A 27,436-nucleotide genomic window follows, 5' to 3' on the forward strand; every position below is an offset into this window, starting at 1 on the left:
AAAGATACAGAGATTCACTACTTCTTACTTAACTTTTTATAGTGTAAGCAAGCTTTCTTGGGAAGAATCCCATTTTGTCCTCACACATACACTGTGAAGTGGGAGATTGAAACTGATGTTTTTCCCTTTTTATTGATGAAGAAATGGGGCCACTGAGGAGTTAAGCTAGTTCAAAGCAATAGGGCACGTATCAAAGCCAATCCTTGAACATGCATTTTCTGAGTCTCTTTCCATTTCACATCCTCAGATATACAATAAAAACAAAATGTAGAATGTCATGCAGGGTTGAGAGTGACATCCCAAGAAACACTCTAATGGAAGAGATTGTACTTCTGAAAAATACAGTAAACTTTCTTTTGTAAAATATACATCTATTTATTTATATGTGCTATACAGGACATATACACACATATATCACTACTGTATAAAATAAAATATGGCAAAGATATATGACATTATATATCTTTGACTAGTTGTTTGGCTAGAATTAATTTGTGTTCCTTGAGAATGCAGAGTCTGGAAACAGGGATTATTTGGGACCAGAGAGAATCCCATTGAAGTTTCAAAATCCTCTAGCAAGCCTGCTCCTGGGAGCACATTTAGCTTGTTTGTAGACTAAAACCACCAGCACAACAAAACATTTATTCACTGTTCAATTTCACAGTGACTGTGACGATCATTGTACAGGTTGCTCCGGCCAATGATTTCAGCCCTGTGTTTAAAGCTGCGCACTACTCATTCTCTGTCCCGGAAACATCAGGAGGTAAGAGATCCTCCTCTCCATGGTGTTGAAGCACAAGAAACTCTGATCAATCTCAAAGGAGTACCAAGGGAAAGATGACAAAACATAAGCAAGAGAGGGAACAATGTGGGGCTCCAGACCTCCTGAGAATTTATTGCCGTTGGCAACGACTTCAGTGTATCATCCTGATGGTTGCCCAAAGGCCTTCTTGCAATTTGATGTCAGAGCTCAGATTTTTTGTAATGGACAAATTGACAGGATAAAAATTTTGTTTCATTTCTGTTTTCTCTTGCCTCTGAATTAGGTCCAATGTAAAGATTGCAGGGACAACGTGGCCATTGTCCAATCATTTTATATCCTGCGAACATCTGAGGTCAGATATCAGGTCCAGAGAAAAATCCTGGTCAGGATTCTTTTTGAGTCATGAGTTAGAAATGAATTAGAACTTGTTTTTTAGCAAAAACCCTGGAAGATTAGATTTGAAAGGGATAGCAGAGATAATGCTTGTATCTTCTGTTATCCAGCATATCCCTTTCTCAGCATCTCTAGGTGGTGGGTCCTCCAGGGTTAGCTTGAGTACTTCAAGGAATGGATGAAACCAATTGTGTACTGAAGTTAAATCATACTTGCTCACAAAAGACAATTATTCAATTTTTAAGAATTTTATAAACTGATTATTACTGTCATTAAAACTTCATTTATATAAATTTAGTTATATAAATTATATTAAAAACAAAATTAATACTAAAAAAATTCAGCTCTTCTTAATTATGTTACAATATTTTACTATTATCTATAGCCTCGAGGTTGTTTATATCTATTTAATCTGCATGGTGAAATTCTGTATATGTGAAGGTTTACTATTGCACCACTCTTCCCAATTTATTATTATTATGTTGACAGGTCAACATTGGCAATAGTGAGGGTATCTACACCATGGAAATAGGCAAAAACTGCATATCAGGGCTTAATTTTTTAGCATTTTTATTTTTTTCTTGTTCTTTTAATTAGAAATTACATTTAATGGGGTGACATTGGTCAATAGGAATACATAGGTTTCAGGTAAACATCTCTATATATAGCATTTGAATTGTTGATTGCAAAATATTCTTCTGGTAATCAAAAACTTACTCAATTCAGCAAAGAGCTCATTTGCATCATCGATAAACTAGTGAAACTCTGATAGTGTTTCTCTTTCACCTTCTGCTTTAACATAAAGAAAACATTAGTTAATGTTCATGTTGGAACTACCATCATTTGTCAATTACAATCATAGTATGTGTATGGACAGGGGAGTTAGGCAAAGATCAATGAAAGTATTCTTTGGGAATCAATCGTCTATATAGAAAGTCACAATAAAAAATACTATGCATTTTATTATTATTTGTTACAATTTTATGCTATGTATTTTTTATATCAATAAAATTTATAATAAGCTTATGTATTGTATGGACATATTCACACACACACACACACATTCTTTTTTTTTTCTTCAGAGAATTGGTTGCTAATCATTTGCCAATACATTATCAAGTAAAACCCACTACATTGAGCCAGGTTATTTCCTTGACAGACTACATTGATTAGACAATTGTTTTGAGGAGAGACTAGGAAGCAAAAACCCATGTATTTGGATTTCAGTTCTTTGTTGGCCTAACTATGCAGTTTTGGACAAATCCTTAAAACTCTCTGTAAAATAAGTGCACATCTAGTACTTTTATTCTAGTTCTGGAACATAACATAGTTAACTCTTACAATTTATGACCAGACAATTCCAGAAAAATTACATATAAACAAGATCCTGCTCCCTCCACAGAATTTTGCTGTCATCTCAGAAGTACTCAATGTTGATTTCTGGGTAATCTTTTGTTGATAGAGTCTCAGTACCTTAACTACTTTCCTCTCTTTGTATTTTCCCAGGCCTAAAGTAGTCTTCTAGCTCTAGGGAGTTTTATTAAAGGAGCTTTGTAGTGGGTCCTTTGGCAGAAGTTAAATAGTTCACAATTTTCTAATTATCTTCTAGCTGATAAATTAAAATTATGAAACAGAAGATCTGAGCATTGGCTTCAAGGGTCCCTAAATAAAAGACCTATAACCTTCATTAGAATTGAAAGGTATCCATGACCCTCCAAAGTTCACAATAACCAGTCTAGATTTTAAAATAGAGACTGGCATTTTTTAATAGACTTTATGTTTTAGAGCAGTTTTAGGTTTATAGAAAAATTAAGAGAAAAGTACAGAGATTTCCCACATACCCAGTGCCCCCACACATGCACAGCCTCCTCTGTTACCAATATCTCCACCAGAATGGTACAGTTGTTACAACTGGTGAATCTATGCTGACACATCATTACCACCCACAGCCCAGAGTTTACATCAGGGCTGGTGTTGTGCATTCTACGGGTTTGGACAAATGTATAATGACATGTATCTACCATATGGTATCACATAGAATAGTTTCACTGCCCTGAAAATCTATGCTTTGCTTATTCATCTTTCTCTCCTCCTCAACCCCTGAAAACCCCAGATCTTTTCACCATCTCTACAGTTTTGCCTTTTGAGACTGGCTTTTTTTTTTTAATAGCATTTCATGGGAATCAAGTGTCTTATATCAGTTTCTTCTCCAAATATCTGAAGTTTTCCTGAAATGTAATTTTATGTTTTGAAGGTAGAACTCTCTAAATATATTGAACATTTCTATGTTTTTTAAAGCATAATTTAATACCTTCTTGATGCCTTATGGGAAGGATTTAGAATTTTTAGTTACAGTACTGTCCATTTGGAAGGGCTGAAAAGATGCAATCTCTTTATTTTACTATGAGAAAATTGGGGCTGGGTAGAGAATTGGACCACACAGCGGGAGAATGGCAGAGTCGATGGCTAAATACAAACTTCCAATCCTGGTCCAGTTCTGTTTAGTATTCCTAGCTACTTATCTTGAGTGGATTTTGATGACTGAGATCACCAGTAGTCTGAAAACAAGTTTAGAGAATTCATACCAAAAGATGAGGATCAGTTTTTGTGTGTGTGTGTATGTACTATTCTTCAAATGGTTGGCTAGCTGACCTGCTGTAGTGTAGAGAAGAGAAAAACCATGAGCATCAGAATCATATAGAACTGGATTCAGATTCTGTCTCTGCCACTGTTAGTCATATAATCACCATGTGAACTCTGGGTTCTATCTGTAGGATAGAGATTACTGTAACAATGTCATAGAGTTGAGGTGTGGATTAACTGAGAATTATTTGGATGTAAACTATATGATACATACTAACAAAAGCCACACCAGTGTTGCTAATAATAAAATAACCACTAACATTTACTGACTGCCTAGAATGTGCCATAACTTTTCCCTTGCCATTTTAAAAAAAGTGTTTCTTGATCTTCCTTATCAGAGTACCCAAGATGGTTGAAGTTAAGGGAGGGTTGGTGTTTTGAGGCGATACACCTTAAAGGAAACAAAGCTTCACAACTCAGTAACAATTTTCTTTAAAGGAGGAAATAGAAAAGTTAAAACTATTCTGAAAACAGACTTTCTTCAGAATATCTAATGTTTAGGGCCTGGAGGACATTATAAAATCTATTACTGTAGATATTTCCTTTTCATGTTGTGTTGATTAGCACAGAAGGTTTCAGTGTGCCTTAAGGACATTTGTTTTTTTATCCTAACAAAATTACGGGCATCTATAATCTTTAAAGTAAAAAAAAAAAATTCTGACAGTATGTGATGAATAACTGAATCATTGACAAATAGCTTCTGGAGAGAGGTAGGTCTAAGCAAAAAAAAATCTTTTATCAGAAATGATTTAGAAGAAAACAAATGAAAATTAAATCACACTGGGTCCCAAGGCACAAGGGAAAACATATTTCATTTCCAGTTGTTTTTAAATATTTTATTTATTAATTTTTGGAGAGAGAAAGAGGGGAGAGGAGCAGGAAGCATCAACTCCCACATGTGCCTTGACCAGGCAAGCCCAAGGTTTCGAACCCGCAACCTCAGTGTTCCAGGTCGACGCTTTACCCCACTGCGCCACCACAGGTCAGGCCACCAATTGTTTTTGATAAGGATGTCTGGCAGAGTTGCTATTTCATAATTACTCTGTTTTAAACTTTAGCTAAAGATGCTCAAGATAGCTTTTAGTTTTATTAAAAGGTTAATTATACATTTACATAAGAATAAGCTTTCATTATTCTTAACTAGATGTTAAATGTAAAAATGGCACTGTCTTCACCCAGGACCATATGACAGAGATGGCAATTTTACACTTAATCTATTATATGCAGTCGTCAATCATTTGTAACACTTTTTCTATTAGTAGTGATTCTTTCACACAAGCAATAGGTTGGACTCCTCATACTCTGAATTTGCCATAATGAAATATTATTTCTTCCCACAAATGTGTTTCTCTGTTCTTCATATTCTGAGTTGTACTCATTGCCTGCTTAATAACACATGATCAGACACGATGAACCTTCGGAAGAGGAAGTTGCAAACTGTGAGAGAAATCATGTGAGGTTGAAGGTGGTGGTCTTCCCATTAAATGCCACAAACCAGGGCAACTTGTAATTGTCCAGGTCCTGAGGGAGAACGATGGGAGATTAAGAAATAAACACAGAAAGAAAAAGAATAGGATTGGGAGGGGCCTCATTGCCAAGCTGATGACTTGCAAGAACCAAAAGGGGCAAATCCCCTGGCCAGCTTTATTATATAGTCCAGAAAACAAACCCATTTTTAAAACAAGGAAGTTTCTGATACAATGTCACATATCGAAGGTATAAACAGAAATCCTCTTAAGAGTGCACCCCCCCCCCACCACCATGCAACAGCCAAGAGTGTGGGGAAGAGCTAATTCTTAAACTAAGCCCTAGGCTGTAAGGACTTTGTCAGTTTACAGCCTGTCACCCATAATTAAATAGTTTCTTTATTGTAAGTTTTTAGTCTTTATTATCAGCAACTGAAATGTTCTATGTTGCTGAGACTAGTCATTGTGTGGTAGTATTCGCTACATGGAGGAGGTATGGTACCTGCCTGGAGTTTATAATCAGTCAGAGAAATGATTGAAGGGTAAGTTTGTTATACCTGCTATCTGCTACTGTAAGTATGGGATGTATTAACTCCACCCCCAAATTAGAGTAATACAACAGTAAATACTTATTTAGCGCATGGGTCTGAGAAGTGACAGAGCTGTCTCTTTGGTTTTGGCTGGGGTTTCTCAAAGCTGTGGCATTGGGCTGGCTTTTTGCTGCTCTAGCCTGGCTTCTCCTGAGGTCACTGAGGATTTGGCTCCTGTCTGGTCCTGCAGCAGGCTAGTCTGAATGTGTTCTGGGGCAGAGGGGGAGGGGCAAAAGTAAGGTAAGCCTAACTGCAGGGGTGCTTCTCAGCCCTCGCTCATCAGTTTTGCTAATATCCCATTGGCCAAAACAAGTCACATGGGAGGACAAAAAGCATGACAGTGGGAAGGATAAAGAATATGAGTCTATTAATCCAATTAATTTGCCACATTCATCTTTCTTCTAAAACTTTATTTGAGGGAACTACACACTAAAATCATAGCAAAGTGATTTCAAAAATGTGGGTTATAGATTCAACAGATACAGATTTGAATTCTGACTCTAACATTATTAGCTTTGTGACCTTGGGTAAGTTACTTAAGACCATTGGATGGTATTTTCTTTATCTTTAAAATGGGGACAGTAATAGTAAGTATATCATAAGGCTATTGAGAATATTCAAAAAGATAATGTGTGTAAATACATAGCATTTACTATATACCAGACATTATTCTAAATGCTTTATATATTTAATATTTAAATTTACTTAATCCTCACAACAACTCTATATAATAGCTATGGTTATTATTCCTTATTTTCAGGTAAGAAATATGAGTCCCAGAGAGGTTATAGAATTTTTCAATGAGTTACATCTAGTAAGTTGCAGAGCTGAGATTTGGAACCCAGGCACTCTGGTTCCAGAGTTTGTACTGTGAACCATTATCTGATGCTAATCTTAGCATATTGCTTGGTAGAAAATAAGCATGTAATACACGTAATTATTAATATTATGAAGTTATTGTTAACTCATATAATTTGACTTATGCCATGTGGTTTAAAGTGGAAGAAGACTGTCTATAATCCTCCTTCCATCATGTAGAGCTGGGGTTTTCAAACACATTTCATTGTCCAAAAGGGTTCAGGTTGATCCTTTGAGAAAATATGATACCATTTTGAAGGCAAAGACCTATTAAGCTTTTTAAAGTCGTGCATCTGTGTGGCAAGAATGAACCTTAATAAATGTTACTGGCAGCTTTTTACAAAGTTGGAAGAGTGACTGCTATTGATGAAGACCACCCACCAAACTGTGTGACATACAAAATAACCAATGGAGACACTCAAGTCATACAAAGATTCTGGATTCACCCTCTCTCTGGAATGATTGAGCTCGCCACACAGCCAGACTATGAGACTGTAAAGCAGTATAACCTCACTGTAGAAGGGGTGGACTGTGACAGATTTCATCCTCGCACAGCAATGACCATGGTAAGTAGAGGGCTACAGATTTTGATATAATAAAGATCTATTAAGTTCTAATATATTAACATTGAAATGGTCAAACAATAATAATGAAAAATGGTCAAGTAGTAGCAGTAATTCTCAGATTGAAAAATGGTAGTAATTGCAAATATACATCTAGAATTTATCATGGGCAAGCTCTTGTTCTTGATACATTTTATATGTTGATGTAGTTAATCTTCACATTAAATCTTCATGGGAAGAAATATCATCATTTTCACGTTATAGAAGAGAAAACTCAGGCACAGAGTTCAGGAAAATTACCTAAAGTTACTCAGGGTTTGTAGAACTGCACTCAAACCTAGGCAGTCTCTAATTGGGAGGTAATGTTTACAGTGCAGGTAGTTAATCAAGGTGCATTCTTTCATTGGTCATCATCGTGGGGAAAGTGTGTGTGGGTATCTAAATTATTTTGGAGACATCAAAGGACTTAAAAGATATCAAGAATGAATACTGCTATGTTGATGATGTGGTATGTGTTATTAATGACTATAAGGTGTTGTCATTAGAAAAGAGACAAAAATAGGATTGAAGAATTTTAAGATCCCCTGATGATTACTGTGCATTTCCTCCTACAGTACAGAGGAGGAGGCTTGCTGCACATGTGGTGATTAGGTTTCCTGAGTGTGTCATTGTGAAGAAAACATGAGGCCCATTCACATCAGCAATTAGAATGACTTTCACAGAGACTGAACTACAGTCATGTGAGCAGAATTGTGTGGCTTGTTTGTCTCAGAAAAATACCTATGAGAGTGATCTCCATACTTAGGTATCTACAGCAGTTTTTCTTTCAGACATTTATGAGCTCCCAAAATAGTATAAGATGATATCACTTGCAATTATCATTCACTTACTACAAATGAGAAGAGGGGAAAGCAGATTTAAAAAAAAAGCAACTTCAGGACTGAAAAGATGGCAGCGGAGTAGGCAGACGCACAGATGCCCAGCTCTCACCACCAAACTGGAATACAAATCAATTTAGGAAAAATAAGCATGAAAAACCAACTCTGAACTACAAGAACAGCTCTCAAAAACCAAGGAGCAAAGAAGAAGCCACAAAAAAACTGGTAGGGAAAACCTGAATCTCCTCTGCTTACAGGAACGGGGGGGGGGGGTAAGGCTGAGAGCCCAGAGGGGATCTCACACATGGGAAAAGGGCAGAAACTACTGCTCACAGCCACTTGCCTGGCGACCAGAGAGCGAGGTGTGTTGAAAAGACCAGATTATCTCCCAAGTGGAAAGGACAGGGAGAGGGACAGACTGTGAGGGGCTAGGAATGCAGGAGATGAACTAAAAAAGCTGACTCATCCATGCTGGAGGTGGCCATAGCTGGGGGAGGGACTGAACCTTTCACAAAACAGAGCTGAATTGCTTCCGGATCAGAGATCTCTGAACATCTATCCAGCTCCAATCAGTGCAACAAGACACAGCTGAAAACAAGAAGTGGGGAGGAGGGGCAGTAACTCAGGTCTCCATGGAGATCTGAGATACACCTCCCCCTACTGAAGCTGAGAAAACACCCTGCCCCCAGAGAGATTAATTGGCCAAAGAGGCCTTCAGAGTCTCAGGTTACACCCACCGCATTCCTGGATACAGTTTCAAGGAAGCCCCCTGCTGAGATCAGTAAAAAGACTATCACCTGTTAAGAAAACAAACAAATCAAGACTTCAAAGCTGCCCAAATCCAAAAGTGGATTACAGATAACAGCTGATACCAACCCAAGAAGACCTAGAAATAACGGAAAACTGGAGACAGACAACACCAAGCCTAGACTCAACAAACTCTACAAATAAAAAAACCCAAAACAGACAATGAGAAAACAAAGAAGTGCAATCCAAATGAAACCACAAGAGACACCTTCAAAAGATGAACTGAGTGATATGGAAATAATCAAACTTCCAGATGCGGAATTCAAAATAATGATTGTAAGGATGCTTAGGGATCTTAGAACAACAATGGATGGTCATTATGAACACCTAAATAAAGAAATAGCAAGTATAAAAAAAATCAGTCAGAGATGACAAATACAATATCAGAAATAAAGACCATAATGGAAGGAATTAAAAACAGGATAGATAGAGCTGAGGATCGAATCAGCAAGTTGGAGGACAACTGGAATGAAGGCATGAAAGCAGAGAAGAAAAGAGAAAAGAGACTCAAAAAGTCAGAGGAAACCCTTAGAAAGCTCTGTGACAACATGAAGAGAAATAACATCTGCATCATAGGGGTTCCTGAAGAAGAAGAAAAAGAACAAGGGATAGAGACTTTGTTCAATCATATCATAGCTGAAAACTTCCCTAAATTAATGCAAGAGAAACTCTCACAAGTCCAAGAAGCACAGAGGACTCCATTAAAGAGAAACCCAAAGAAACCTACACCAAGACACATCATAATTAAAATACCAAAGCTAAGCGATAAAGAGAAAATATTAAAAGCTGCAAGAGAAAAAAAAGTTATCACCTACAAAGGATCCGACTTCTCAACAGAAACACTTGAGGCCAGAAGGGAATGGCAAGAAATATTCAAAGTAATGCAGAACAAGAACCTACAACCAAGACTACTTTATCTAGCAAGGCTATCATTTAAAATCGAAGGAGAAATAAAAAGCTTCCCAGACAAAAAACAACTCAAGGAATTCATTACAACCAAACCAATGCTGCAGGAAATGTTAAGGGGCCTGTTGTAAACAGATCAAAGTAGGAAAAGAATATAGCAAAAAAGGAATACACCCTTAAAGAAGAAAATGGCAATAAACAACTTCATATCAATAATAACCTTAAACGTAAATGGATTAAACGATCCAATTGAAAGACATAGGGTAGCTGTGTGGATAAGAAAACAGGACCCATACATATATTGTCTACAAGAGACACACCTTAGAAAAAAAGATACACATAGATTGAAGGTAAAAGGATGGAAAAAAACATTTCATGCAAATGGAAATGAAAAAAAAGCTGGGGTAGCAATACTTATATCAGACAGATTGGACTTTAAAACAAAGGATATAGTAAGAGATAAAGAAGGCCACTACAGGCTCTGGTCGCAACATGTCGATGCCCAAGATGGGCAGAGCATCGCCCCCCTGGTGGGCAGAGCGTTGCCCCTGGTGGGCGTGCCGGGGGGATCCCGGTCGGGCACATGCGGGAGTCTGTCAGATTGTCTCTCCCTGTTTCTAGCTTCAGAAAAATGAAGAAAAAAAAAAAAAAAAAGAAGGCCACTACATAATGATAAAGGGAGTAATCCAACAGGAAGATATAACTATTATAAATATCTATGCACCTAATATAGGAGCACCCAAATATATAAAGCAGACTTTGATGGATTTAAAGGGCGAGATCAACAGCAATACTATAATAGTAGGGGATTTCAATACCCCACTAACATCACTAGATAGATCCTCAAGAAAGAAAATTAACAAAGAAACAGCAGACTTATTGGAAACACTAGATCAACTTGATTTAGTAGATATCTTCAGAACCTTTCACCCTAAAGCAGCAGAATATACATTCTTTTCAAGTGCTCATGGTACATTCTCTAGGATAGACCCCATGTTAGGGCACAAAAGTGCTCTCAACAAATTTAAGAAGACTGAAATCATATCAAGCACTTTCTCCGATCACAATGGCATGAAACTAGAAATGAATCACAACAGAAAAGCTCAAAAATTCTCAAACACATGGAAACTAAATAGCAGGTTGTTAAATAATGAATTGATTAAGAATGAGATCAAAGAAAAAATAAAAAAATTCCTAGAAACGAATGACAATGAGCATACAACAACTCAAAATTTATGGGACACAGCAAAAGCAGTACTGAGAGGGAAGTTCATAGCATTACAGGCACACTTTCAGAAGCTAGAAAAAGCTCAAATAAACAACTTAACCCTGCATCTAAAAAAATTAGAAAAAGAACAGCAAGTAAAGCCCAAATGTAGTAGAAGGAAGGAAATAATAAAGGTCAGAGCAGAAATAAATGACATAAGAGGCTAAAGAAACAATACAGAGGATCAATGAAACTAGGAGCTGGTTCTTTGAAAAGGTAAAAAAGATTGATGAACCTTTAACTAGACTCACCAAGAAAAAGAGAGAGAGAGGACTCAAATAAATAAAATTAGAAATGAGAGAGGAGAAATAACAACTGACACAACAGAAATACAAAATATTGTAAGAAAATACTATGAAGAACTGTATGCCAAAAAACTAGACAACCTAGATGAAATGGACAAATTCCTTGAAACATACAATCTTCCAAAAATCAATCTGGAAGAATCAGAAAACCTAAACAGACTGATTCCACCAAATGAGATCGAAACAGTTATCAAAAAACTCCCAACAAAGAAAAGTCCAGGACCTGATGGCTTCACAACAGAATTCTACCAAATATTCAAAGAAGAACTAACTCCTATCCTTCTCAAACTATTTCAAAAAATTCAAGAAGAAGGAAGACTTCCAAGCTCTTTTTATGAGGCGAGCATAATTCTGATTGCAAAACCAGGCAAAGACAACACAAAGAAAGAAAATTATAGGCCAATATCTCTGATGAATATAGATGCTAAAATCCTCAACAAAATATTAGCAAACCAGATCCAACAATATATGGAAAAAATCATACACCATGATCAAGTGGGATTTATTTTAGGGAGGCAAGGATGGTACAATATTTGTAAATCAATCAATGTGATTCATCACATAAACAAAAAGAAGGAGAAAAACCACATGATAATTTCAATAGATGCAGAAAAAGTATTTGATAAAATCCAGCACCCATTCATGATCAAAACTCTCAGCAAAGTGGGAATACAGGGAACATACCTCAACATGATAAAAGTCATCTATGAGAAACTCACAGCCAACATCATACTCAATGGGTAAAAATTAAAGGCAATACCCTTAAGATCAGGAACAAGGCAGGGGTACCCCCTTTCACCACTCTTATTCAACATGGTCCTGGAAGTCCTGGCCACAGCAATCAGACAAGAAGAAGAAATAAAAGGCATTCAAGTTGGAAAAGAAGAAGTAAAACTATCATTATTTGCAGATGATATGATATTGTATATAGAAAACCCTAAAGCAGGGGTCCCCAAACTTTTTACACAGGGCGGCCAGTTCACTGTCCCTCAGACCGTTGGAGGGCCGGACTATAAAAAACACTATGAACAAATCCCTATGCACACTGCACATATCTTATTTTAAAGTAAAAAAACAAAACGGGAACAAATACAATATTTAAAATAAAAAAAAAGTAAATTTAAATCAAGAAACTGACCAGTATTTCAATGGGAACTATGGGCCTGCTTTTGGCTAATGAGATGGTCAATGTGCTTCTTTCACTAACCACCAATGAAAGAGGTGCCCCTTCCGGAAGTGCAGCAGGGGCCGGATAAATGGCCTCAGGGGGCCTCATGTGGCCTGCGGGCCGTAGTTTGGGGACCCCTGCCCTAAAGTCTCAGTCAAAAAGCTACTAGACCTGATAAATGAATTCAGCAAAGTGGCAGGATATAAAATCAGTATTGACTCAGAAATCAGAGCCATTTTTATACACCAACAATGAACAGCCAGAAAGAGAAATTAAGGAAACAATCCCCTTCACAATTACAACCAAAAAAATAAAGTACCTAGGAGTAAACTTAACCAAGGAGACTAAAGACTTGTACTCGGAAAATTACAAAGCATTGATAAAAGAAATCAAGGAAGATACAAACAAGTGGAAGCATATACCGTGCTCATGGTTAGGAAGAATAAACATCATTAAAATGTCTATTTTACCCAAAGCAATCTATAAATTCAATGCAATACCAATTAAAATACCAATGACATACTTCAAAAATATAGACCACATATTTCAAAAATTTATATGGAACCAAAAGAGGACACGAATAGCCTCAGCCATCTTAAAAAAGAAGAATAAAGTGGGAGGTATCACACTTCCTGATATCAAGTTATACTACAAGGCCATTGTACTCAAAACAGCCTGATACTGGCATAAGAACAGGCATATAGATCAATGGAACAGAACAGAGAACCCAGAAATAAACCCACAGTTCTATGGACAACTGATATTTGACAAAGGAGGTAAGGAAATACAATGGAGTAAAGACAGCCTCTTTAACAAATGGTGTTGGGAAAATTGGACAGCTACCTGCAAAAAAATGAAACTAGATCACCAGTTTACACCACTCACAAAAATAAACTCAAAATGGATAAAAGACTTAAATGTAGGCCATGAAACCATAAGCATCTTAGAAGAAAACATAGGCAGTAAGCTATCCGACATCTCTCGGAGCAATATATTTGCTGATTTATCTCCACAGGGAAGTGAAATAAAAGACAGGGTAAAGAAATGGGACTATATCAAACTAAAAAGCTTTTGCACAGCTAAAGACAACAAGAACAGAATAAAAAGACAAACTACACAACGGGAGAACATATTTGACAATACGTCTGATAAGGGGTTAATAACCAAAATTTATAAAGAACTTGTAAATCTCAACACCAGGAAGACAAACAATCCAATCCAAAAATGGGCAAAAGAGATGAATAGACACTTTTCCAAAGAGGACATACAGATGGCCAATAGGCATATGAAAAAATGCTCAACATCACTAATCATTAGAGAAATGCAAATTAAAACCACAATGAGATATCACCTCACACCAGCCAGAATAGCGCTCACCAACAAAACAACACAGAATAAGTGCTGGCGAGGATGTGGAGAAAAGGGAACCCTCCTGCACTGCTGGTGGGAATGTAGACTGGTGCAGCCACTGTGGAAAACAGTATGGAGATTTCTCAAAAAACTGAAAATTGAATTGCCTTTTGACCCAGCTATCCCACTTTTAGGAATATACCCAAGGACACCATAGAACAGCTCCAAAAGGAGAAATGCACCCCCATGTTTGTGGCAGCATTGTTCACAATAACAAAGATCTAGAAACAGCCCAAGTGTCCGTCAGAGGACGAGTGGATTAAAAAGCTTAGGTACCTATATACTATGGAATACTACTCAGCCATAAGAAATGATGACATCGGATCATTTACAATAACATGGATGGACCTTGATAACATTATACGGAGTGAAATAAGTAAATCAGAAAAAAACTAAGAACTATATGAATCCATGCATAGAAGGGACATAAAAATGAGACTCAGAGACATGAACAAGAATGGGATGGCAACGGGGGGTGGGGGGGAGAGGGGGGAGGGGGCGAAGAAGGAGAGAGGGGTTGGGGGAGGGGAGGGCCACAAGAAAACCAGATAGAAGGTGACAGAAGACAATTTAACTTTGGGGGAGGAGTACACAGCACAATCAAATGTCAAAATAATCTAGAGATGTTTTTTTTCAACATATGTACCCTGATTTATCAATGTTACTGCATTAAATTTAATAAATAAATTTTTAAAAAAGACAACTTCAAGTGACTCTGTTTTTTGGGTTTTGTTTTTAATTGTTTTGACCAAAATTTTTTTTAAATTTTTTTATTTATTCATCTTTAGAGAGGAGGGAGAGGGAGAGAGAGAGAGAGAGAGAGGAGAGAGACAGAGAGAGAGAAGGGGGGAGGAGCTGGAAGCATCAACTCCCATATGTGCCTTGACCAGGCAAGCCCAGGGTTTTGAACCGGCGACCTCAGCATTTCCAGGTCGATGCTTTATCCACTGCGCCACCACAGCTCAGGCAAGGGCCAAAGTTTTAATGCAGATTTCTGATTTCAAGTCCTGTGCTGTTTTCATTATATCACAGCAATCTTCCTAAAATCTTATGAAAACACCTCGCATATTTAATAGAACAGTTAGCTATATACTATATTCAATCTATAGAAGTATCATTAAGGGGTGAATTATTTCCTGGGAATTTAGCTGTGTTGTTAAAATGTTACAGAAAACATTTAAAAAGATAACACTTGCAAATACAAGCACACCAGGGATTCTTCCCCAAACATTATTGAAAAAGTTATTACTTATCTAAGAGGTGGGCAAATAACCTTTCTAAGCTGACTTGCATTTGATCACTGACATTTTAAAATCCTTGATATTTTGATCTTTTTCCATGTAAATCACAGTTTCCTGGTTTATGGTATTTTAAATAAGAAAAGGTTGAAAACAGCTCTTGATTAAGATCAGAGCATACTTTGAAGTAATCATACTGTTACAAAAAAAATATATCGTGCCTGGGAGAATGATGCAGAGGGGGTCCTAAATTATGAACAAAGAAGTAAATGCAGGATATATTTGCCTTTGAGCATAGATATTTATAAGGTTCAAAGGATTACAATTTTTGGAAGCATTATTTTTCAGCTCTCCTTTCTTCATCATTTATGTAGTTTGTAAATTTTCCACAGGTTCTTCTAATGAGCCCAAAGCTCTCCCTAATGGCTACACTGAATGTCACAGTAGATCCAGGAATAATAAGCCAACTGAATAGTTGATTGACAGCCAGAACTCGAATCTGCAGGAATATTTCTTAAAATTCAAAATTTCAGACTTTTAATTTAATACTTCTAAGTGATCTGTTTCTACACAGATGCTTATTCTGACTTTGTGTATAAATAGTCATAGGATTTGGATGTGATGTTTCTTTCTCCCTTAATGTTGACAGGTCACTGTTGACATCGAAGATGAAAATGATGAAGCGCCTATCTGCATACCCTCTCTATATAAGGCGGTCATTTTTGACAATGTTGTTGCTGGGACAAATGTCAATGGCTTCAAACTAAATTGCCATGACAGAGATTCACAAGATTTTGAAATGCGCTTTGAGACAGTTTCTGGTGAATAATTTTATTATTTCTTTTAATCATGTGCATATGTTAAATTGATATTAGTTATACCCTCTTGGACATGATATACCCTTAGAAATAACTATGCATATAAGGTGAAGCTATTTCATATCTATGGCAATAAGTTTCATTAAGGGAGTCTTTTCACTTCTACACATCCAATCTAATCCTTCTTGTGGAACTATCAGTGATAATGATACTTGACAATGAAGAAACTTTGAAACTGCATGAGGAACACTGAAGGTTAAGCGGTAGGGAACTAAGTCTACTATCCTTGGTGCTGGCTGAAAACAGCAGCCACCTTTCCATGGGATGGTAAGACATTTTCTCTAGGACAGATGTTTTCAACTGTATTACTATTGGGTTCACAAAGATCCATATCAACTTTGGATATCATCTTGTGATATATGGAAGAAACTTATTGGAGACTAAATATGACTAAAACTATATAAGACAGAAATGGATCTTATATTCATAGAAGTCATTATTCATTAAACTAGTAGTAATATCAACAATTATAAAATTATAAAGTATGCAAAGTTCTACTAAGAAAAATTATTGAGTACCATGAGACCGTATAACAAAGAGAAATACCTAAAGTATGGAGGCAGACCTGCTGTCATGTATTTGAAAGAATAGGAGTGTACACATTTATAAACACCTTGCTAGTTAATTATCAGGACTGGTTCAATGTCTGTTTCTCTTGCTAGATCAGTGGTTCTCAATCTGTGGGTTGCGACCCTGGCGGGGTCAAATGACCAAGACACGGGGTCGCCTAAAGCCATTGGAAAATACATATTTATTATACAATACATTTTTAAATAAAATATGTATTTCCGATGGCCTTAGGCGACCCCTGTGTTTTGGTCGTTGGACCCCGCCAGGGTCGCGACCCACAGGTTGAGAACCGCTGTGCTAGATGATAGTGGGGGACTATGTGCTTGTTGTTTACAACAGTGTCTTCAGGGCTGTTGAGACCGGACTTGAAACTTAGTAGGGGCTCAATAGATATTTGTGGCCCGACTGGCACATAGACTAAGCTAAAGGTAGAAATAAAATCTCTCTAAGTGGGAGATAAAAGAAGGTGAAGCAATTAAGGTGGAATAATTTGATAATAACCTAATGTTTGTTGACCTTATATGGAGATCAGACTCATGATCTTAACCTTTAAAACAATTTTTTTTCTAACCAACTGGATTTATTACTTACTAGATTTCAATTTATTATAAACTTTGTATAGATGTAGAAATTCATAGGTTAGAAATTTTATTTATTTACATCTATTGTCTTTCACAAGCTACATATGGCTGCTGAGAAGACCTTTTAACAATACATCATAAAATAATTATAATTTTTAAATTATCCCATTTAAAGGAAATGAGAACCATCATTTTGGATTTGACCCAAGTCGAGGTTCAAATACTCCAAAATTAATTGTGAAGAATCCTTTTAACTTTGACTCTGGAGCTGACATGCAGAGGCAGTGCTACCTCGTGGTGCACGTAATTGATGACAACCTGAAATACGGCAAAGCCACCACGCCCAGGACGGGCACTGCTATTATAGATATTTATGTCTCAAGAGCCAATGTGCCACCTCTTCCAACCACCAGTGCTGAAGTAAAGAGTTACGGAATTTAATTGGGTCTCTGTGTGGGAAATGTTCTCTCGTAAATTCCAGCTTCCTCTTGAAAGGCTAAAGGCTGTAAGAGCATCCCTTCACCAAGATCCCTTTCCACTTGCTCACTGCCCCACATCCACTAGGCCACTTTTGAGAGTGTGCATCTGTGAGTATAAACTGTGAGTATAAACCATGGGGGAGAGAGAAGTTGTGACAGTTGCAGGTGGAGCATAGAGGAGCTCCAAGGAACTAATTCTGTGTGAATGGTTTGAAAGTCCTGCTCACCAGAAAGGTCCACAAGGCAGTGATATCAGTCAGTTAAAAATGTCCAGAAATGGGCACTTTTAAACATTAGTCTGTAGTGATCATGTTATTCATAGTCACGAGCACTTACCATGTGCCACACATTGGGCTACATGGCTTATATTCATCATTTCATCTAATGTTTGGTCCAATTCTGTAAAATTTAACAGACCAGTTAGTATTTTGTTATTTCAAAACTTGATAAGCAAAGCATCTTCAGGATTCCAGAATGGCTTCTGAGTCAGCCAAGGGTAGAATCTGTTCAGGAGACAGTATCTTTTATTGTCCCCTAGCCTTTAAAACAGTCTTCTTTTTCTTTTTCTTTTATAACGTGGATGATAAATTTTTCCACTAGAATATTTGATTTTCAACAACACACTGTTCTCTCATGCTACGCAAAGGGGTTTATCCTTTGTAGAGTAGATAATGGAGGCAGACAAGCCTGAAAAATCTGATGCCATCTGGTCCACCCCCTTGATTTTACGGATGACAAAACTGGAGTCAAGAGAAGAAATATTTTTGTTCAGGTTCGCTGAGCAGTCTTTGCAGTCATTGTATACAGTTCAAGTCTTCAGATCCTTAAACTGGTGCCTTCTGTGGGTTTGGGTGTTCTCAGTATCGCCCGTGGTATTTACAAAAACTCATATATCTGAGTCAGTTCCCCACTGTCTGTATAGGACCACGGCTCTATACTGATGCTACTATTTGTAAACAGATGCTCTCTGGAAACGTAAACTACTGCTCTATTTGCTTTGAAATAATATTTCTTTTCCAGCAAAGAAAAGGCCTGACCATTGTGTACACAGCCATCAACACATATACTTCCAGTGACTGGTACATTCCTTTCATCCTCACTCTGCTGGCTGTTTTCTCTGCTGGCTTGGTCTCCTTGGTGTGTTTCCTGCTTTGGAGATATGGAAACACTATGGAGTGCTGTCAGAGGATGACCAAGGAAGTCTCCAAGGCCAAACCCAAGTATGTGATTTTTCTTTTTAAGCTTCTGATGCAAAGAGTTGAAATCAGGTTAAGGTTTGATTTTTCACTGAGACCTTCTGCCTACATGCTTTTGAGGGGCACAGTGGAAAGTGCTGGGTGGTTCCCTTCACCATGGCTGCAAACCCGCTCTGTCTTTACAAAACAACAACATATCCTTGGGTTCTACCTTAGAACATCTGAGACAGATTTTCTGTAAGGATATTTTAAATAATCAATTTGTAACAGACAAAGCAAAACAATTCTCCATATTATTTTGAGCCAAGCAGTTCACAGGTGGGTGTTTGAAACCTCTGGGACTAGCCAAGAGACAGGTGATAAATCCAGGCATCCTCTCCACACATGTTTTGAATTTGTGTGACATTCGGCAGAGGCCAAAGAAATGGAGAGAAAATGCAGATGCTTTTATCACCATCCAAAAGTAGTTCTTCAAAGAACAAGTAGAATAGCACGGCCTCAAAAGTACAGTTGATTATGAGTTTTTATGAACTAAGAGATAATTTATGACTCAGTGATGAAAGATGGTGATGGTTAATAAGATCAGTTTATTATTCACCATACAACATTAAAAAAAAATTAGGAGTGAGAGCTGTGATCATAGTCATGTGCTACAAAAACTGAATTTTTTTTTTTTGCCATGTGGTAGCATAATGAAGCTTATATTTTGTTAAATTTTCTTTTTATACAGGAGAATACAGTATATTGCAGGTAAGATACAGATTGCTAATTGTCACATCATTTTTATGAATTATGTGATTTCAAAAAGCCACTCATCAGATACCTTACATTTATGTATATATTTATTTATTTACTTATTTAACAGGAGATAGAAATCAAACAGAAAAGATTGTCATGGAAAACAGAAATAAGAAACCAGAAGTACTAAGAGTAAGTTCATTTTTATAATTTTTATGATCCCACTATGATAGAAGAAGTAGGACTACATTTCCTCTGTAATTGTTCAATTAAAAGTTCCTTCACCTGCCCTGGCCGGTTGGCTCAGCGGTAGAGCGTCGGCCTAGCGTGCGGAGGACCCGGGTTCGATTCCCGGCCAGGGCACACAGGAGAAGCGCCCATTTGCTTCTCCACCCCTCCGCCGCGCCTTCCTCTCTGTCTCTCTCTTCCCCTCCTGCAGCCAAGGCTCCATTGGAGCAAAGATGGCCCGGGCGCTGGGGATGGCTCTGTGGCCTCTGCCCCAGGCGCTAGAGTGGCTCTGGTCGCAACATGGCGACGCCCCGGAGGGGCAGAGCATCGCCCCCTGGAGGGCAGAGCGTTGCCCCTGGTGGGCGTGCCGGGTGGGTCCCGGTCGGGCGCATGCGGGAGTCTGTCCAACTGTCTTTCCCTGTTTCCAGCTTCAGAAAAAAACAAAACAAACAAAAAGTTCCTTCACATAAACATATGGTAAACCTACTCAGGCATTGTAGAAAGGAAATAGAATTATTTCAATTTGTCTGTTTCTGTTGAGTGTCTGTGTATTACAAAACTAGGATTTCTGATCTTGTTTTGATCAATAGGTCAAAATATGCTGTAAATATTGTAAGTATATTAACAAAACAATAACAAAAATAAACAACTCTAGACAAGTGGAAATGCAGCATTATCTACCATTACTTAAAAATGCTATCTAGATTTAAAAATAAGTTATATATGTGAAAAACTGAGTAGGTCCTTCAACCCTGGAGTTTCTTAGAAGATGGTAAAATCTACACCCTGGAGTACTGAAATCTTGAAACTGGCTGATGCTCTTTGTAAAGCCAGTAGCCACAGCCACCATCACAGATGCCTGGCCCATGCAGGTTTGCATTTGATTCAGACAGATGATAATGAAACAATGGAGCCAAGAACGGTGGGCCATTAGCTTTAATTCTAGCTTGCACCCAGCAGGCAAGAAATATACACAGTGGGAAAACACTTCCCTTTCCATTCAGGGCTCCCAAAGCCACTGACTTTTCCGAGTTTCCTAGAATCAAAGGTTTGTATCTCACCAACCTTATTCACCTCTCTTCCCCATCTCCTTCTCTTTGCACAAACTCTGTACAAACTGGCTTCTCCATCAGCACTCCACCATCTTGGCTGCTTCTCCTCATCTTCACATGGCCTTTCTCTGCTTTCCTCCGGCATGGGCTCCTCTGCCTCACTTTATAGTGTAAAAATCAAAACCTTTAATCCAATATACAAACAAGGAAGTCTCTGATACAAAGTCACTTATCTGAGGCATAATGGGATTCCTCATGAGAGTGCACCACACCACATCATGAACAGTCAGGGGTGTGGGGAAAAGCTTAGTCTTAAAACTAAGCCTTAGGCTATAACCACCCTGCCTGATTACAGCCTGTCCCCCACACTCAATGCAAACTATAAGCGAGCAAACCTATATCATATTTACAAACTTATTTGACCCACACTCTTTCATTAAAACAACTCATGGAAACAACTGTACAAGGGTAAGGCTGTTCCAGGAAATATAAATGTGGAGCAGAATAAGAAAAGGCATTTTTAGTCTCCATCTCCCTTTTCACTCTCTACCTGCTGCCCCTTAACAACAGACATTTCTATCTGCATCCTGAATGACTGTGATGTTGTTTCAGGAGCCGGCTCTCTCTCAATGCTCCCTTCCCTTGCCTCTCCTCTCATGAAACTGATGGTGGCCAATCACCTGTATTGATGTGCTAGGGCTCTGTTGGGCAGATAAAATGTATTATGCTCACTTTGTTAAAGATAACACGAGGAGGCCTTCACCCAGGTAATATTAATGTGTGTTGGGGTGGGCTAAAGGCAGGCAGAATCCTTGTAGCCTGGGGCTTGGTTTTGGGATTAAGCCTTTCCTACCCTTTTTGATGTGGGGTGGTACAATCCAATCATGCCTCAGAAAGTGACTTTGTATTAGAGACTTCCCTATTTTGTATATTGGATTAAGGGTTTGGATTTCTACACTATAAAATGGGGACGGAGGGGAGCTTGCGCTCTTGGTTCCTGAGATTAGAAGAGAGAGCAGAGGAGAGCAGAGAAAGGCCACGTGGAGGAAGCCAGGAGAAGCAGCCAAGATGGCGGAGTGCTGAGTGAGATGCCAGTTTTTGTAGAGTTTGTATCTGGGATAAGGAAGGAGATGGGGAACTGAGGAGAATAAGGCTGGTGAGCTAGAAACCTTTGATTCTAGGAAACTCAGATAAATCAGTGGCTTTGTGAGCACTGAATGTGAGTGGGTTTTGGAGCCCAGTGTGTGTTTTTACTTGCCCGCTGGGTGCAAGCTAGAATTAAAGACTATGGCCCACCAGTTTGTGGCTCCGTAGTTTCTTTGCCGATTGTCCGAATCCAGTGCGAACCTGCATGGGCTGGGCGGCTACTTTGATAGTGACAGCCATGGCTCCTGGCTTTACAGGCTCCAAAACAAACTAGCACAGATTGGGTGGCTTAAACAACAGACATTCATTTTCCTCCAGTTCTAGAGGTGAGGAGTCTCAGGGGAAGCGTTGGCAGGCTGGGTTTCTTCTGAGGGCCCTCTCCTGGGCTTGCACAGGGCTGTCTTCTTTCTGTGTACTTACATGGTTGCTCCTCATTTGTTCTGTGTCCTCATCTCCTGTTCTTATCATGACACCAGTCGTATTTGATTGAACCCACCCATATGACCTCATTTTACCTTAATCACCTATTTACAGCCTTATCGTTAAATATCATCACATCCTGAAGTACTGAGGGTTAGGGCTTCAACATATGAAATTTGAGGGTATACAATTCAGCTCCTAACACTTCCATCTAAGATAAGAGACTTTACATCAAGAAAAAGATCTGAACCGTTGTGTGGGCTGGGGCTTGGGTGGGGCTTGGGTGGGGTGGGGGGGCTGGGGCAGGGCTGGAGCTGGGGCAGGGGCTGGGGAGGAGCTGGGGCTGAGGCGGGGCTGGGGCTGAGGTGGGGATGGGGCTGGTGTGGGGGTTGGGCGGGGCTGGGGCTGAGCTGGGGCTGGCATGGGGCAGGGCTGTGGGGGGGGGGCTGAGGCTGGGGTGGGCAGGCTGGGAGGAGACAATAATGGCAGGAAAGTTTTGAACCCAGGCCACTAGCCCTCTACGTAAGAAAAATGAAGTAATGTATAAGAAGTCACCTGTTCAAAGTATTCCACACATGTCCAAATTAATTTTATCAAGCTGAAGTTATTGCTATTATTTTTTGTTTTTCAAAAGGAAACCATGATGTATGAAACCATTTTTGATGGAGAAGCTATTGACCCAGGTACGTGCTGCATCGTCTTTTCAGTGAAGTCCACGTTACCCACTTCGATGCTAAGCTGTGTGAATAAATCACTTATTTATTACTAGAAAGCCCGGCAGTCATACGAAATGACTGCTGTTCTAGATATTATAAATTGTAATTAAAATGATTTGTGCAAAGGTGTCTGCTAATTCAAACTGAATTACCCAGGGCAGGCGGCAAGGACGCCCCTTTGCTTACTGCCCCATGGGGTTTCCCCCTTCTACTTGCTTAATTGCTTAAAGAAGAGTGCAATGAAGGAAACCACTGGTGGTACATTTCTTAAGAGCCACCACTAGCTCAATAAATAAAGGTGATTTAAATAATAAAATATTAATTCACATGTCAAAGATCTCTTTGTACACAACATTTCTTGTGTAGATCTTTCCATCATTTTTAAGCTCGCCTTGCAGAGGACCATCAATTATTTTTAATTTTATGTCCGTTCTTTCACTAACTCTTGAACAGGCAACATAAAATTGACCATGTCCAAATGCAGGCTCAGGTAAAAAATGCCAACATGCTTAAGCGTTTGGCCCTGAGACTTATTGATGGTCTAGCAAAGGCAAGTTTTATAGGAAATTGTCTATGTCTCAATTGAAACGGCAACCCTGTTTGAGATGGAGCCAAATCAATTCTTGGAATGACATGTATTTCACCTTTAGAGGAGCCAGTCAAAGACTTAGCTATTATGACATTATTTTTCAATTGGAGAACCTCTAGTCTTGTACCATTGCAAAGACCCCTTCTGGTGTTAAGATTTCTTAACAGCATAATAATTGCTCCAATCTTTAACCGCAGTTTGTGAGGTGGCATGCCAGAAGGCGGGACTATTTGAATGCCGAGGCAACTTCACCCCATTGGCTAGTACAGTTACACAAGCAACCAATAAGCTATCGGCGACAAACAGACACTTAAGCTGCATATAATAAAGATGCTGTGCATAATGAGACTCTGTCCTAAAGCAAACCATTAAAGGCTGGGCAGGTAAAATAAACGCTGAAAGGGGCCATGTAAGACAGTTCAGTTATCAATGGTAATTGAGGCTTGAAAGGCATGGCTATTTCTGGGGTTCCATCAAATTATGACCACATTGGGATAGGCCTGGAGTTGCCAGAATTCTTGACGCTTAAAAAGTGTTACATAAAGATAGAGGGTGACGGAGGACAATCTCTCTTTGGGTGATGGGTATGCAACAGAACTAAATGACAAGATATTTTCCTTGAATATATGTACCCTGATTTATTGATGTCACCCCATTAAAATAAAAATTTATTTATAAAAAATAACCAGATAGAAGGTGACGGAAGACAATTTGACTTTGAGTGAGGGGTATGCAACATAATCAAATGTCAAAATAATCTGGAGATATTTTCTCTGAACATATGTACTCTGATTTATCAATGTCACCACATTAAAATTAATTTAAAAAGTAATAAAAAAATTAAATTAAAAAAAGAAAAAAAGTGTTACATAAAATCTAAGTGTTATGTGAAATCTAAGTTCCATGAAATCTAAGGGCCACACAAAATCTAAAGTGTTATATGAAATCTGGCCCTGGCCTTTTGGCTCAGTGGTAGAGTGTCAGCCTGGAGTGCAGGAGTCCCGGATTCGATTCCTGGCCAGGGCACACAGGAGAAGCACCCATCTGCTTCTCCAACCCTTTCCCTCTCCTTCCTCTCTGTCTTTCTCTTCCCTTCCTGCAGCCAAGGCTCCATTGGAGCAAAGTTGGCCCAGGCGCTGAGGATGGCTCTATGGCCTCTGCCTCAGGCGCTAGAATGGCTCTGATTGCAACAGAGCGACTCTCCAGATGAACAGAGCATTGCCCCCTGGTGGGCATGTCAGGTGGATCCCAGTCGGGCGCATGCAGAAGTCTGTCTGACTGCCTCCCCGTTTCCAACTTCAGAAAAATACAAAAAAAAAGAAAAAGAAAAAGAAATCTGCCCATTGTTAAATGTAGGTTAGTAATTGACTTAAAACAAGCTTTGTGGTGCAGGCCAAATAAAACACATTTTTCCTCCTTGTAAAGCCAGTATCTAAGTCCAGGGCAACCATCACAGTAGCCCGGCCCATGCAGGTTCACATTGGATTCAGACAGTCAGTAAAGAAACAACGGAGCCACAAACTAGTGGGCCATAGTCTTTAATTCTAGCTTGCACCCGGCGGGCTAGTACAAACACACACTGGGCTCCAAAACCCATTCACATTCAGTGCTCACAAAGCCACTGATTTATCCGAGTTTCCCAGAATCAAAGGTTTCTAGCTCACCAGCCTTATTCTCCTCAGTTCCCCATTTCCTTTCTTATCCCAGATACAAACTCTGCACAAACTGTCTTCTCACTCAACACTCCGCCATCTTAGCTGCTTCTCCTGGCCACATGGCCTCTTTCTGCTGTCTGCTCTGCTCCCTCTGCTCTCTCATGCTAATCATCCCAGGAGCCAAGAGAGCAAACTCTCGTTCTGCCCCCATTTTATATTGTAGCTTCACAACCTCTAATCCAATATACAAAATAGGGAAGTCTCTAATACAGTCACTTCTCTGAGGCATGATTGGATTGTACCACCCCACATCAAAAAGGGTGGGAAAGGCTTAATCCCAAAACCAAGCCCCAGGCTACAAGGATTCTCAACACACATTAATATCACCTGGGCGACAGCCTCATGTGGGCAGCGCCATTTTTAACAAAGTGAGCATAATACATTTTATCTGCCCAACACTCCTGTTTCCTTTTGTTGTGTAAACTACCCCAAGATTTCCTGGCTTAGAACAACAACCATTTCATTAGATCTCAAAATGTTTTGGGTCAAAAATTTGTACGAGTATCACCTGGGCAAATCATTGCTTTTCTCTATTGAAAGGAACTTCAGTGATATTCGGTGGCGGCCGATCTGGTCTGGTGGATCCAAAGTGGCTTAACTGACAATGTGGTGGGGATAGTTGCATGAATGAGCTCAAATGGGTCCCACTTACTCTTTAAAAATTTAAAAAATATTTTTTTATTACAGTTGGCATTCAATATTACTTTATATTAGTTTTGGGTGTACTGCATTAGTGGTTAGACAATTATAGAATTTTCAAAGTGATCCCCCAATAATTCAAGTACCCACCTGACATCATACATATAAAATTCTAAAAAATTTTAGAATGAGTATTTAATAAATACCTATTTAGCATGCTTATTCAAAGCACATTATAATTTTAACCTATTTAAATTTTTATTGGGTTAAATATATATAAAATAAAATTTACTATTTTAACTATTTTTAATTGTATACTTCTATGGCATTAAACACATTTACGTTACAGCAATTACCCGCTTCTAGCTCCAGAATTTCCCACCTTCCCAATCCATGTTTCTGTACCGATGAAACACTACTGCTCATTTCCTCCTTCCCTCTGCCCCTGAAAACCACCTCTCTGTACCCATGAAACACTACTGCTCATTTCCTCCTTCCCTCTGCCCCTGAAAACCACCTTCTCTGTACCCATGAAACACTACTGCTCATTTCCTCCTTCCCTCTGCCCCTGAAAACCACCTTCTCTGTACCCATGAAACACTACTGCTCATTTCCTCCTTCCCTCTGCCCTGAAAACCACCTTCTCTGTACCCATGAAACACTACTGCTCATTTCCTCCTTCCCTCTGCCCCTGAAAACCACCTTCTCTGTACCCATGAAACACTACTGCTCATTTCCTTCTTCCCTCTGCCCCTGAAAACCACCTCTCTGTACCCATGAAACACTACTGCTCATTTCCTCCTTCTCTCTGCCCCTGAAAACCACCTTCTATTTTCCATCTCTGTGAATTTGACTACTTACTTGATTACTTTAGGTACTTCCTATAAGTGGAATCATATAATGTTTCTCCTCCGATGATGGCTTTATTCTACTAGGCATAACCTCTTCAAGGTTCATCCATGTGGTAGCATGTGCCAGAATTTCCTTTCTTTATAAGGCTAAGTAATGTTCCCTTTTCAGTGTTTACCACACTCTGTTTATTCATTCATCTGGCAGTGGACACATGGACTATTTCCACCTCTTGGCTATCAATGCTGCAATATCACCTATTTAATTTTAATATTATTTCCTTGTACTGAAAAGCTTTATATTTGACTATGCAGTTGCAGACTTATGACAGATCTTATTAGGACACTTTTAATATCTAATCATAGCAAATATTTGTTGAATTCTT

The 27,436-nt window shown here is 38.8% G+C and overlaps 1 protein-coding gene across 2 annotated transcripts in view; it reads left to right on the top strand.

The window, feature by feature from the left end:
* Positions 1-27,436, top strand: part of LOC136314100 (cadherin-related family member 3-like) — a 115,929-nt gene that overhangs the window by 86,979 nt on the left and 1,514 nt on the right. The window contains exons 11-18 of one of the 2 annotated variants that reach the window (XM_066244518.1): positions 665-763; positions 7,047-7,279; positions 15,905-16,076; positions 17,460-17,704; positions 18,784-18,983; positions 19,690-19,709; positions 19,825-19,889; positions 23,178-23,226. In XM_066244518.1, coding sequence (XP_066100615.1) covers positions 665-763; positions 7,047-7,279; positions 15,905-16,076; positions 17,460-17,704; positions 18,784-18,983; positions 19,690-19,709; positions 19,825-19,889; positions 23,178-23,226 — 1,083 coding nt within the window. Of the gene's footprint in view, positions 1-664; positions 764-7,046; positions 7,280-15,904; positions 16,077-17,459; positions 17,885-18,783; positions 18,984-19,689; positions 19,710-19,824; positions 19,890-23,177; positions 23,227-27,436 lie in introns of those variants that run through there. The other variant, XR_010727274.1, reaches the window with a different exon arrangement.

Source organism: Saccopteryx bilineata, chromosome 10, assembly GCF_036850765.1.
Source record: "Saccopteryx bilineata isolate mSacBil1 chromosome 10, mSacBil1_pri_phased_curated, whole genome shotgun sequence".
NCBI classification, from domain to species: domain Eukaryota; kingdom Metazoa; phylum Chordata; class Mammalia; order Chiroptera; family Emballonuridae; genus Saccopteryx; species Saccopteryx bilineata.